Source organism: Phyllosticta citriasiana (genome assembly GCF_038021145.1).
Source record: "Phyllosticta citriasiana strain CBS 120426 chromosome Unknown IWZ02scaffold_1, whole genome shotgun sequence".
NCBI lineage: Eukaryota > Fungi > Ascomycota > Dothideomycetes > Botryosphaeriales > Phyllostictaceae > Phyllosticta > Phyllosticta citriasiana.
Genome location: NW_027117278.1, coordinates 438,010 through 450,866, shown reverse-complemented (window position 1 = coordinate 450,866; position 12,857 = coordinate 438,010). Strand labels below are relative to the sequence as shown.

The 12,857-nt window shown below is 56.0% G+C and overlaps 5 protein-coding genes across 5 annotated transcripts; 2 read left to right on the top strand and 3 right to left on the bottom strand.

The window, feature by feature from the left end:
* Positions 1–1,109: 1,109 nt before the first annotated feature.
* On the bottom strand, positions 1,110–2,383 carry IWZ02DRAFT_5193 (uncharacterized protein). Its single transcript, XM_066770735.1, has 3 exons — positions 2,016–2,383; positions 1,670–1,773; positions 1,110–1,309 (listed from the first exon to the last, which is right to left on the bottom strand). The coding sequence occupies exons 1-3, from the start codon at positions 2,173–2,175 to the stop codon at positions 1,190–1,192; spliced, it is 384 nt and encodes a 127-aa protein (XP_066626804.1). The 5' UTR covers positions 2,176–2,383; the 3' UTR covers positions 1,110–1,189.
* A 1,520-nt stretch (positions 2,384–3,903) lies between these two features.
* On the top strand, positions 3,904–4,671 carry IWZ02DRAFT_5081 (uncharacterized protein). The gene has a single exon (XM_066770436.1). The coding sequence runs from the start codon at positions 4,033–4,035 to the stop codon at positions 4,456–4,458; it is 426 nt and encodes a 141-aa protein (XP_066626803.1). The 5' UTR covers positions 3,904–4,032; the 3' UTR covers positions 4,459–4,671.
* Positions 4,672–8,054, bottom strand: IWZ02DRAFT_5080 (protein arg-6, mitochondrial precursor). The gene is made up of 3 exons (XM_066770433.1): positions 7,836–8,054; positions 5,337–7,777; positions 4,672–5,181 (listed from the first exon to the last, which is right to left on the bottom strand). Exons 2-3 carry the CDS (start codon positions 7,704–7,706, stop codon positions 4,885–4,887), a joined length of 2,667 nt encoding a protein of 888 aa, XP_066626802.1. The 5' UTR covers positions 7,707–7,777; positions 7,836–8,054; the 3' UTR covers positions 4,672–4,884.
* A 597-nt stretch (positions 8,055–8,651) lies between these two features.
* On the bottom strand, positions 8,652–9,401 carry IWZ02DRAFT_466856 (snare protein-like protein Snc2; the record flags this gene model as incomplete). Its single annotated transcript, XM_066768523.1, has 3 exons — positions 8,652–8,674; positions 8,724–8,955; positions 9,279–9,401. The coding sequence occupies 3 exons, from the start codon at positions 9,399–9,401 to the stop codon at positions 8,652–8,654; spliced, it is 378 nt and encodes a 125-aa protein (XP_066626801.1).
* Positions 9,402–10,339: 938 nt separating this feature from the next.
* IWZ02DRAFT_5091 (mannan endo-1,6-alpha-mannosidase DCW1 precursor) lies at positions 10,340–12,421 on the top strand. Its single transcript, XM_066770463.1, has 3 exons — positions 10,340–10,740; positions 10,790–11,493; positions 11,550–12,421. Exons 1-3 carry the CDS (start codon positions 10,656–10,658, stop codon positions 12,120–12,122), a joined length of 1,362 nt encoding a protein of 453 aa, XP_066626800.1. The 5' UTR covers positions 10,340–10,655; the 3' UTR covers positions 12,123–12,421.
* Positions 12,422–12,857: the final 436 nt, after the last annotated feature.

Here is a 12,857-nt window from a genome sequence, read left to right as displayed (position 1 = left end):
AGAATATCACAGGCAAGGTGTAATGATCATTGGTTGATGCAATAAGAGTTACTGTGGCTCCCTATTCTACCAACTTTTCATTCAACCCTTTCCCGCACTTCCATGCAGTCGCGAGTTGGCTGGAGTTCGCCTACTCAAATCAGATCTGGTTCGGTTCAGTCGATTCAAAACCTCATCCACATCTGCCGACACAAGGCATGCCAGCGCTCCTAGCCTCGTGCTCCATCCCCACAAGTCCGAGGACTCCCACCATCTCCTTGCTCATACTCGTCGAGATATACCAATCCATGCGAATGTCGATGCCCATGCCCATATCCATGAAACTGAATGCTCCAAGTGCGACCAAAAATGCGCGCAAGCTAGCTGACCAATGCAGCTAATGATAGAGCTCGCATGCAAAGAGTGATGATAGCAATGATGGAGATGCGTCCCAGCGTACCAAACCAGCCAAAAAAGAACAAGTAGAATTCCCATAGGAAATAGAGGAATAAGAGAAGGTGGACATAAGGGAAAGAATACGTCATCAAGGCGTGCAAGAGAAAGCAGAAGAGGTGTGGCGCACGAGGTGATTACGTCCCACGCAACCAGCCAGACAAACCGTGTCAACGTTCAAAATCATATCCCGGAATCAAATCGTAAGAGAAGGAGAAGTAGAGAAAACAAAACGAGGTTGTAAGGAGAGAAGAGGAAGAAAAGACGACCTCCCAACCCTGGGACGACCATCGCGAGCGCAAGCCACGGAGCGGTAGCGGCAAAAGTACAGACCCAACCATGCAGTAAAGCAGCGGTGCTGTGCTGGTACTAGCTAATGCAACGCAGCATCATGCAACGCAACGAAGCTGGCCAGCGGCGGCAGCAGCGGACGAGCCAATGCGGCGAGTGCGCCATTTTCCATAACCTATCGTGCCAAACTCGTAAATCGTGACAAAAGGCCAATGCAAGGCAAGAGCCGGCCGAGAACATTGGCGAGGATGTCATATCCCATGCCGAAAAGCCAGATGGTGGCGCTAGGTCCGTACAGAGAGGCATCTAGTTGGGCGAAGTGGGACTGCGCTCTCCGTCGACGGTCGAAATTGTTGACGTAGGACTGCGCATGGTTGACGACGAGGCATTCGAGTCGCGACGCGCCTTCATCTTGGAGCGCATGGTGAGGATTGGAGACTGGAAGAAGACGTGGTAAGTGCTTGGTTCATGATTGGCTGGAGTTGCCGGGGCAAGGATTCTGGGGAAAAGTGGTTCGATGAGGGTCGCTTACAAGGAGAAGGAAGGGATTGAGGCGGCGCTTCTTCTTGGTGTCGCCGGTCGAAGCCTGCGTGGGAGTGGTTAGCGAGCTGGATACGATGATAGAGTGGACAGACGGCAGAAGTGGGAGAGGGATGACATGACGTGAGATCCATGTGTCAAACACCACCCACGTCCCCAAGACGAGAGAACCATTTCTCAGCCATTTGTTGCATCTGAGGTAGCTCGTCGTCCCGTGGGCGGGGAATGTTGGACAAGTGAGGGGAGCAGGCGAGACAATGGAAGCAAGGGACGAGACGCAGCCCTGGCAGCGCACGCGACGGACAAAATGACAGGAATGCGACAGCAGCCCAAGAAAAATCTCCGAGACAAAGCGGCCAAAGCAGCAAAATGACAACAAAAACAAGCGGCGCTCATGGCAACGTACCTTGTCGTCGTCGGCGCCGAGGATCTCTGAGAAGTCGGTGGCAGGAGCCTTGCCGGAGCTGAAGGTGGGAGACGTCTTGAGGAGTCGGCCACCGTCCCAACCAACTGTTTTGAGGTAGCGTTTGGTTAGCCAGTAGTCTAAAGTAGTAGCGCAACGGGAATGGTGTTTTGCGGCAGTGGCGATAAGCTAGCAACGGCAGCCGAGCCGGCCAGTGGCTGCATGCAAACGGCCTCCAGAAAGTTGAGCTGAAGGTGCGTCGCGAGGTTGTGGAGTAGAGGAGGGCACAAGAGAGTCGGGTGATTGTGACAAGAGCGCAAATAGAGCAAGTGTAATGAACAAGACTTACTGCGCTCAAGCTTGCCGTAGGCCTCGCCGCTGCGACTGGCCCACTCGTTGCCGCTGCGGTCTCTGAAGATGTACTTTTGCTCGTCGGCATCGTAGCCAACGCGCGTCATGCCTTCGGGCAGACGGTAGGCATCCTCGTCGTATCGCGAATAGCGGTTCATGGTTGTGTGTATTTTGATACGCAGGTAACAAACGTGGCAGACGCGATGAGTCGGCGACAAAGTTTTTAGAGTATCGGCGCAGATGGAGCAGGTGGTGCAGTTTTTGTAAGGTAGGCGTTGGCGTGTTGGGGGAAGTCGGGGCTCCTGGGAACCAAGGTGGGCAAAAGGTAAATAATGTGGAGCCGACCAGACGTCAACGACGACGACGAGACAATGACGGCGGCGCGCCAACCGTCCGTCTCTGCCGAGCGAGTCAAAAAGTGTCTTTCGTCTCTTGGAGCGTTTGCAGGAAAGTTGCGGGCGTGAGGAACGGAGGAATCGAGGGACGGCAGAGAGAAGAGACAGAGGGTGGTCAGAGGGAGATACGGGGTGGTGATAAGCTCGGAGGCCCGCGCAGTAGGAGAGATGGGCACAAGACTAGTCCCAATCTAAAAAGATAAGAAAGTGCCGAAGGAAGAAAGCTTGAGCTTTTGACTGAGCGTGGCAATAACGATCGGGGAATATGTTGTCGAGGTGCAGTTTGCATGCAAAGGAACTAGGAGCAGGTGTGAGTATAGGGAAGGGCAGGAATATATGCATGGCCATTGGTCCGTGGTTCAACAACGGGAATGTATATATGCATGCAGGGTACATGTATGTGGCTCTGGTGGTGGTGCTGAGTGTTCGCATCGTCATACCACGACGACCTATGTATGTAGGTCCATGTCTCGAATGATCGCCCAGTCTAACCCCACACGGTAATGCGGCACGCCTCAGGTTTGAGTTAGTGGTGCTGTACATACAATACAGTACGGGAACTGTACCTTGCAGCGCTGCCCTCCCGTCTGCCGTCCGTCCGTCCGTCTGTGGCAAATGGGCTTGAAAACAAAACGGCAGACGAGAAAAGAAGCACCTGTGCCTGTGACCCTTTGCCTCTGAGCCTCGTGGCGGCGTCGACGATACACAGTGCGCAGCTCCACTTGGCCCGTCGTTCGTTGTCAGTGCTATGGCGCCGCCACGCCACAAGGCGCTTTGATGCCTGCCTCGTTCGTTCACTTTCCCGTCTGCTGCATCGCGTCGCTTGCTTGCGGTGCAGATACGCAGTGCAGAGGGTGGGGATGGATGGAGAGCATACATAGCATAGCGTCTGTGCTGGCTTGCTGTGGACACGGCGTCCCCGCCTCCTCTCTTCTTTCTGCTCGTCGACTCGAAATCCCCCCCCCCCCCCCCCCCCCCCCCCCCATCTCCACATGTGCTACTGTGCTGCCATATGTAGCTCCTCCATCTCATCACCACCACCACCACCTCCTCCTCCTCCTCTACCTGATCGTCTTCTCCCAAGATGTATCGGCTGGGTACATAGGCGCTCGCCCATCATCGCCTCGCCTCGCCTTGCCTTGCCCACCTCGCCTACATCGTACACACGGTACCCACGACAACACACATCACCTATGTAGACGCCGCATCCAACGCCCGTCCATCCCACACATCCCACACATCCTCCGCCCCCAATCTGTCCGCCCACCGGGGGAAAAAAAAAAAAAACCCCCCCCCAGCCTCCCCTCCCAGTCGCGCAACAAGACCGCCCAGGTAACACAACGACAGTCGCCACGGCGCGCATCGGTCAACGGCTGAAACACGTCTCTGCTCGTCCGTCCGTCCATTCGTCCCACAAGGTCGGTCATCCATTCATCCACTGATTTGCGGCAGAGGTTGAGCGAGTGCGCACTGGCGGACGGCTGTACCCGCCGCCCGTTGGTCGCCCGTCGCACCAGCAGGGCAGGGCAGGGCAGGGCTGGTAAGGTAGGTAAGGTAGGTAAGGTAGTCTGGTCTGGTCAGACAGACAGCGACACACAACCCAGCCTCCCGCTCCGTTTTATGCCTGTCTGCCTGCCTGCCTGCCTGCCTGTCTTTCTGCTTGTCTATCTGTCTACATGTCTCTGTACGATGACGACGACGACGACGACGACGATGATGATGATGCGTGTAAGGCTGAAAAATGTCATCTCGTCTGAGCTCATCTCATCTTTCGATTTATTTGTGCTAGAGATGCGGGTGGATGGATATAGATTTATTTGTGCTCTGCCTCTGCCTCTGCCCCCCTCTCTCTCTCTCTTTCACTTACTGCACTGCTTGGCTTTGCCTGCCCGTATGCAAATCGGCAGCTTTCTGCCTATCTGTGTGTTCTCTTCGGCCTATTTTCACACCTCGTCCTGTACATCACTCAATTCACAGCCTACAGCACCTCACACAGCGCATGACATGTTAAACAGGGTCCACAGACGAAATGCAGGCAGTAAATAAGTAAAAGGAGTCTTGCTTTTTTATGATGGTGGTCGTTGTTGAAGATAGTCCTGTAGTAGATGTAGATGTAGATGTAGATAGATGAGCCGACAATAGGTCAGCCATAGGAGCAAGCAACTGAAACAATAAGGGAAGAAAGGGAGAAGACAAGGAAAGAAAAGAGCACGAGCATCCACCTCTTTTTGCGCAAGCAAATAGAAGAAAACTTTCAGGCAGCTCGATCGATCAGATGCGAGCTTGAAAGGCCCCGAAAGGAGAAAAAGTGGCCAAAGTTCACAACCACCTGCTAGCCATGCCACAACGCTCGACGCACAGCTGCTCCCTCTGCGCACACGCACGCAAGCACGCTATTTTCGCTCGACAAGACTCAAGACGGCCTCAGTAAGAAAACCCCAACCCGTCCACTCCTTTTTTCGCCTCCCCTCCTTACTCGAGCGGAATACCATCATACTCGCCATAGCCTAGGGCCAAGTTCATGTTCTGCAGACACTGGGTAGCAGCGCCCTTGAGCAGGTTGTCGATCGTGGCGTTGACGACGACGCGCTTGCCCGACGAGTGCACAGCGAACCCGCCGACCTCGACGCCGTGCTTGCCGGCAATGTTCTTGACGACTGGCGACTCGCCGACGACCTTGATCAGTTTTTCGCCCGCGTACCTGTCTTGATAGATTTGTCTCACGTCGCGTGCGGCGAGCGTTTGGTTGAGGGGGATGGAGATGGTTTGCTATTAGGAAAAGATTTAGTGAATGTAACGGAGAGAGTGGCAAAGAGGTGAGTGAATGGATGGATGGGGAGCGAGAGCTTGTTTAAACAATGTGGGATGTGTTATGGCGGATTAGGGTTCAAATGGGTGAGATGACGACTGATAAAAGAACTTACGTGAATGCCCTGGAACCACACGGCCACGTGCGGGATAAAGGCGACCTCGGTGCCCAGCTGCGTCGAGACCTCGCGCTCGTGGATGTGGTCCGTCAGGCTGTAGGGGATTAGGTTGTTGGTCAGGTTGTTGACGTCGTTCTTGGGGCTCGGCTTAGTGCCCGCACCCGAGTATCCAGACACGCCAAACACGGTCGGCGTCGCGCCCAGGTACTCCTTGAGCGGCGCGATGCCCACCTGCGCTGCCGTCGCGTAGCACCCCGGGTTGGCGATGCGCGTCGCGTTGGCAATCTTGGACCGGTCCACCAGCTCCGGCAGTCCGTACGTCCAGTTCGAGTCGAAGCGGTAGTCGGCAGAAAGATCGACAATGACCGTCTCGGGCTTGCCGGCAGAGTCGACGGCGTCGACGAACGGCTTACAGACGCCGTTGGGCAGAGCCATGACCCAGCAGTCGATGGAGCCCTCCTCGGCCATGCGGCGGACGTCGTCGGGAGAGAGGTTCTCGTAGGTAATGTCGCGCTTAGTGTAGCCCTGGAGCTTCTTGCCAGCGAGCTCACGCGACGAGACGTGGCGCAGGTCCATGTGGGGATGGTTGTTGATCAGGTCAATTAAAGCCTGGCCAGTGTATCCACGAGCGCCGATGAGGGCAACCTTGGAGGGCCAGTCCTTGCTCTTGAACTTGATGCCATATGGAGGGTTGGGGTTGGTGCCAGTGGCGTAGCCCCGGGAGTTGGGGGTCTGGCGGATGATGGGAACCCTGCGAGAAGTCAAGGGGGAGGAGTTTTGGGACAAGGTACGGGTAGTGGAGTAGGCACGGGTCTGTTGCTGGGAAGCGCCTTGCCTCAGGCTCTGAGCATACTGGGCGGCGCGGTGCAGCTGGGATTCGAGGTTGATGTCACCAAACATGGAGCGGCCGTGCTGCTTGAACTCGAGCATCAGCTGACGGACCTCGTCCAAGTCGGTGATGCCGTGCCAGAAGAGAATCTCCTCGCCGTGGCGCAGCGAGCCATCGGCACGCTCAGCAAACCAGGTCAAGTTCTCGTCGTGCGTGTCGACGGTCCACATGATTCTGGGAAACTCCTTTTGCAGACGAGCAAAGATGTTGCCGGCCAGGTTGGTCAACCAGCCCTGCTTGGTAATGGTAAAGGTGGCGAGGTGGGCAGTCTTGGACTTCTCATCGGGGGGCAGGACAATGGCCAGAGCCTCCATCTTGTCGTCAAAGTACGCCTTGAAGGGGCGCTGGGACAGGCTCTTAACGTAGCGCTCAACGACGGCCTCGGCGTCGAGACCCTTGCGGTCCCTGATGAGGACCTCCTTGAGCTTCTCCAGGTCCTCAAAGTCGGAAATCTTCTCGGCCGTCTTGACCTTGTCACCGCGCCTGATCAGAGTACCTGCGCCCGAGTCGGTAAAGAGCTCCTTCTCGAGGTAAGAGGGGTGGATGATGGCAACGCTCGACGACTTGGGCAGGTCATCAAGCAGAGACTTCATCTCCTTAATCTTCAACCTGGTGCCGTGCTTGACCCAGGGCTGGGCCATGAGCTGGTCATACTCCTCGTCCAAGTTGATGGTGGAAATCATCTCGTTGGTGTTGGCGTTCCACAGGCCACCCTTCTCCGAGAGGTAGACAATCTTCAGGGGCTCAAGAGCACGAGCGAGCTCACCGGCAGCAACGTCGGCATTGACGTTGAGGACCTGGCCCTCTTCCGTCTCAGCCATGGAGGTGAGAATGGGGAGCTCCTTGGCCTCAATGGCAGCCTCAATGGGCTTCTTGTTGACAGCGGTGATTTGGCCCACGAGCTGCCACTTTTCCTTGTCCAGGTAGTCTGCGGTCAGGACACCGGCAGTAATGGGGCGAGCGCGCACACCCTCGGCCCATAGAGCCGAAACCAGCTTCATGTTTTCCTCAAGGAACAGCTTGCGAGCGATTCCCAAAGTCTTGGGGTCCGTCACACGAATGCCCTCCTCGAATTGAGGCTCGACACCTGCATCCTCAATGATTTTGTTCAGCTGCGGACCAGCACCGTGCACAATGACCGGGTACAGGCCCATGGTGGTCAGGTTGCGCAGAGCAGTGCAGAGAGCATCCAAGTGGTCGGTCAGAATGGCGCCACCGACCTTGATGACGGCAAACTGCTGCGACTGAACCGAGGTGAATTGTGCCAGGTATTGCTGAATCTCCCTCTTAGACCCCACGTCCTTGAGAATTTTCATGATTGCGGTGCGAGCGCCTTCCTGGCGACCCTCATTCGAGGTGGTGTAGCGGCGGACGGCGCATGACTGTAGGGCCACTGGGGCGGCGCGCAGCGAAGAGGACGTGCCTCTGCGTGAGGCGCGGGACGCAGCGGCGGCTGCGCGCGAGCGGAGGGACAGCATTTTGAGTGGAGAGGAAAGTATGGGTGTTGTCGAAGCTGTGCCTCTCGGATGACTGGGGTTGTTCCTGAGAGCTAGACTTTATCAGATCTGACGTGGAAGAGTTGAGAGCGCCCGAGACGCCGTACGAACCCTGCGGTCAAACGACAATTATCTCTCTCCGGGGAGAATGCGAGGCTTGCCAGCAGCCCAGAGGAGCATCGACTGGGAGAGGACAAGCAGGGACGAGAATTGCGCGGGCGCAGGAGGGAGAGGAGGAAGAGGACACGGGGGAATGAGTTGGACTTATGATTCGACGTTTTTTCACGCGGGTGGGTTTTTACGATGCTCGTCACAGCGTTATCGGGCTAGGTAGCTCCCCACATTGGCATGTCCTGTCGACATGCTCCCCATCTCTCGGCACACGCTGCTTGCTGAAACCTGCAACTAGTGCTCGGTCTTAAGACGAAGGATCTCGCTTTCCCTGGCCGGTTTTTGGTCCAAATTTGCCCGGGACTGTATCTCCGCTGCTGCGCTCAAAGGCGCTCGGGCTCCGATATAGGACTGGCTACTCATTTGCGCAGTCGGGCTACATTTTGGTCGTGTAATGGGAGTTTCGTATAGTCGTCTAACAGCCAATCGTTGCGGCATCGGTCGACGACGTCATCCATCACGCTGTTGGGGCCCATGTTTGTGTGCATCTTGTTGCTGCCATGGTCACTGCCAGAGGACCAGCTCCCACCATCCTACAAGACACATAGAGAGAGAGCCATCAATTATTATAAGTCAGAACTGCATGCAGCAAAAAAGAACCCATTCGCTCCATATTCGCCAAATACGTAAGACTACACTCGTCGAGGTGGGTGAGTGCCTCGAAGAGCTCATTCCGTCCGTCATCACACATGCCTTCTTCCGATGAACCGAGGGGGTAGCGTATCCGTGTTTCCGTGTCTGTCGTCGTTTCGTGACCTATTTCTTATTCGTAGCAACGACTGCGGCACAGTCAGCAGCGGGTTCGAGAAGCGTCGCCGGCTCACTTACCAGAAGGAACGATGATGATGACGAGCAGAAGAATAATGCCAATGACCAGGCACATGCGCATCTTCATGTCCTTCCACCACATTTGCTTGCGCACACGGTTGGCACCGCGGCGGAATCCTTGGGCAGACACAGCGAGGTTGTCGGTCTTGTCCTGGAGCGAGTCTAGCCTGGCACCGCGCTCAGACACCTTGTTGATGTTGTCGCGCATGATGCCGACGGTGCTGTCGATTTCCTGTAACAGTCATTAGCACGCGGTTCCTTGTGCGACGCGTTGTTGCTGTCCAGGGCGGCAGCGAGTAGCAAATCTAGGCAGAACCGTTGGTCAGAGGAGGCCGTCGGGTTCGGAGGCGGGCGCTTCGCGATGCACAGCCATATTTGGCGAAAGAATGGCTGCTGCCGGCGAAACCGACTTAGCAGACGCATTGCAAGGAGTCGAGCGAGCTGTGGATACGGGCTCTTAGGCTGCACCGATATTTCGGATCAAGCTGCTCGCTGCCGCGGTCCTGGGACGAGCGAGGGCGGCGCGAAAGCGCAGAATGGACGAGGAAGACCTACAGCCTGCAGAGCAGCGGTGCGGTGGTTGCCGCCATTTTGAGCGTTGTTGTTGTTGTTGCTGTTGTTGGCGGCGTTGCCGTCGGTGGGAATGTAGGGGTCGTAGGGCGGTTCGCGGTCGGCCATTTTGAGTTCGTCGGATTAAGCGGAGATGGAGTTGTAGTTGTGTCGTCGTTGGGACGGGGTATCTCTTGTGTGGTGGTTGTGGTGTGGAAGACGGAGGAGAATGGAAGGGTGGAGGGCTGGCGGTCGGCAGAAGTGATGTGACCTAATGGCTTGGTCTGGCTTTGGGGCTAGGAGAGAGGCTGAGCGGACGGCAGGCTGAAAGGCCGTGCGAACAGCGTCTCGTGTTTTGTCGCGGAGTCGGTCGCAGCGATGCAAAAGGGCGGTCGAGGGCAGAATTATGTATGTGATTGAGCAGATGAAAGGGGCGCGGGCTAGGAGCGGGAGGATAGAGTTTCAAGGGCGAAGAGAGTGAGGAGCAGGCGTTGTGGTTTATTCGTTCATTCCGGTCCAACTGGATTACAGCCACCACCACCACCACCACCACCAGCCAGCGGGTGGCAACGGAATGGCGGTGGCAGAAAGTGAATGGCTGACTCAGCGACAAGACCTTGCTGAGAGTGGAGAGGGATCTGGTGAGGCCGAGCAGTCGACACGTGACTGCCATTGGCTTGGACCGGAGAACCGGAGGACGGAGGACGGAGGACGGAGGACGGAGGACGGATGAAAGACCTGCACCACCCATTTTGGGCAATGCACGCCACAGGAACGGAGACGTATGTAGAAAAATGTCAGGTCAACGTCCAACGGCACAGCAGCAGAGCATGACGCGCCGGCAATAAATGCGACGGCGGCAGAGACGCAAAAAGCCACAGATGCGACACGACGCGACCCGACACGACACGACCCGACACGACACGACACTCATGGCATGCAATCCTCGCTGCCCAGCCCGCCAAGGCACCCCAAGCAACTGCGAGCAGACTGAGCCTGAGTCTGCAACCTCCTAGCCCCTGCCCGCCTTGCTACCTGTACTTCTCTCCATCAACGCCGTCAGAAACACCTCGCAAACACTCGTTACCACTTCGCCGTTTGTCCCGCTGTCATCATCACCACCACCGCTTCTCCACACGACCCAACTACCTAGGCCCGTCAGCCTACCCGGCCCGCGCGTCACCCCCGGATTTGCGCACCCGCCATCCCCACCCACCCAGCCCAGCCCACTCGACCCTCGACTCCTACCGCCATCATCCTCCCGTTATCCTGCGCGCTAGCCAATTTTTCCTATCTTGCTGCGCCGACGTGCGCAGTCCCTCCTTGCTCGCCATATTGGTCGTCCGGAATTGATCGTCGCGAAGACGTTACATAAACACTGCTATGAAGCTGTCCACACTCGCTGGGTCCGCGCTGATCGGCGCCTCGACCGTCAATGCTGCAATCACCATCAACTGGCAAGATGACAGTATGGCCCCTCATGTTCTTCTTCGTCACATTCGACTGACCATTTTCAGCCTCGATCAAACAGGGCATGCAGACGGCCGCCAAAGGCATGACCAAATATTACACGGGTTACAGACCAGGAGATGTGCCCGGTAACCTGCCAAGTCCATACTACTGGTGGGAGGCCGGAGCCATGTTTGGCGCTCTGATTGACTATTTCCTCTACACCGAAGACGACCAGTTCAACGATATTACCGTGCAAGGCATGATGCACCAGGTCGGTCCCGACAATGACTTTATGCCACCCAACCAGACAAAGACGCTGGGCAATGATGATCAGGCCTTTTGGGGCATTGCCGCCCTGGCCGCCGCAGAAAACAAGTACCCCGATCCGCCGTCGGGTCAACCGTCTTGGCTCGCCCTCGCCCAGGCTGTCTTCAACACCCAGGTCGCGCGTTGGGACATGGCGACTTGCGGAGGTGGTCTCAAGTGGCAGATTTTCACCTTCAACAACGGATACAATTACAAAAACACCATCTCGACTGGCTGCTTTTTCAACATTGCTGCCCGCCTCGAAAAGTATACGGGAAACACGACCTATGGAGAGTGGGCCGCCAAGTCTTGGGACTGGACGCACGCTATTGGGCTGATGAGCGACGACTACCACTTTTTCGACGGAACCGACGACACGACCAACTGCTCCGGCATTAACCACATTCAGTGGACATACAATGCCGGTGTCATGTTGGCGGGTGCTGCCGCCATGTGGAACGTGGTAAGAAACACTTGTCGTTGGCGTTTCAAAACGTCCAAGAGCTGACACTGTGACAGACTGCCGAAAAGGGTGACACGAACAACATCTGGCGAGAGCGCGTCGATGGCATCATTGCTGGCTGCAGCGTCTTTACTCCCGAAGGCAAAAACATCCTGTCTGAAGTAGCATGCGAGCCCAACAACAAATGCAATGTCGACCAGCGCTCCTTCAAGGCCTACATCTCGCGCTGGATGGCCTACACGACCAAGGTCGCCCCTTGGACCACGCCCAAGCTCGAGCCCATCCTGAAAGCCTCCCGCGAGGCGGCTGTCAAGACTTGCACCGGCGGCGACGATGGAAACCAGTGCGGTCTCCGCTGGACGACGGGCTCCTTTGACGGCAGCACGGGCGTCGGCGAGCAAATGGCGGCCCTCGAAGTGTTTGGCACGGCGCTCATCGCCAAGGTGTCTGGCCCCGTCACCAACTCGACGGGCGGCACGTCCAAGGGCGACCCCAACGCCGGCTCCAACAGCGCCAAGGACCCAACGTCCATCGAAACGATTACCGGCGGCGACAGGGCCGGCGCTTCGTTCCTTACCATTATCATTCTGGGTGGGATTGTTGGGGGCGCCTGGTGGTTAATAGCATAGTGTGGCGATGGCGATGGCTATGGCGCTTGCGGAAGAAGAGGAGAAGAGGGAGATGCTTTTTTCCCTTTTGATTTTTTCTTTTTCTTTGCTTGCTTGTATTCACTGCCACCGTTGCAGTTGCGTTGTTTGGTTAGGCCCTCGTGGTGCACCTCCTCACACGACACCCACCTCATTTTTCACTTTTTCCCCCCTTTTTTCACAGCTCCCCTTTAGTCATACTCCGGAAATACATAATGTCAACCCGGCGTTGCCTGCAAGCTGCATCAAACTCCCTTTTTCTCTGCGATATACAACATCACACACTTGCACATATGAATACCCCAGTCCTTCCCCGTCGTCCTCTCTCTCTCTCTCTCTCTCTCTCTCTCTCCCTCTCTCGGTTCAGCACTGACTGCCGGCCTGGCCGCTTCCCTTACATTGTCGTTGTCCTATGGGACACCTGGTGACTGGCAGGAGAACAATAGGATCACATGGAATGTTTTGCAACCTTTCACTTTCCCTTTTCGTGCATGTAGTAAATTTAATCTTTTTGAGCTAGCTAGCTTGTGAGTAAGTTAGTAGTAAGTAGTAGCTGGCTAAATGAGCAAGTAATATATGCATGTATAAACATGAATTACCTGTTATTCGTCCATCCCTCTTACATACACGCTCTCTTTCTCCTTCTCTTTGCTACCACCCGCCCCTTCTTTCCCTCCTTTCTCCCATTCCTCTGCATGCATGCATACATCCCCTCTT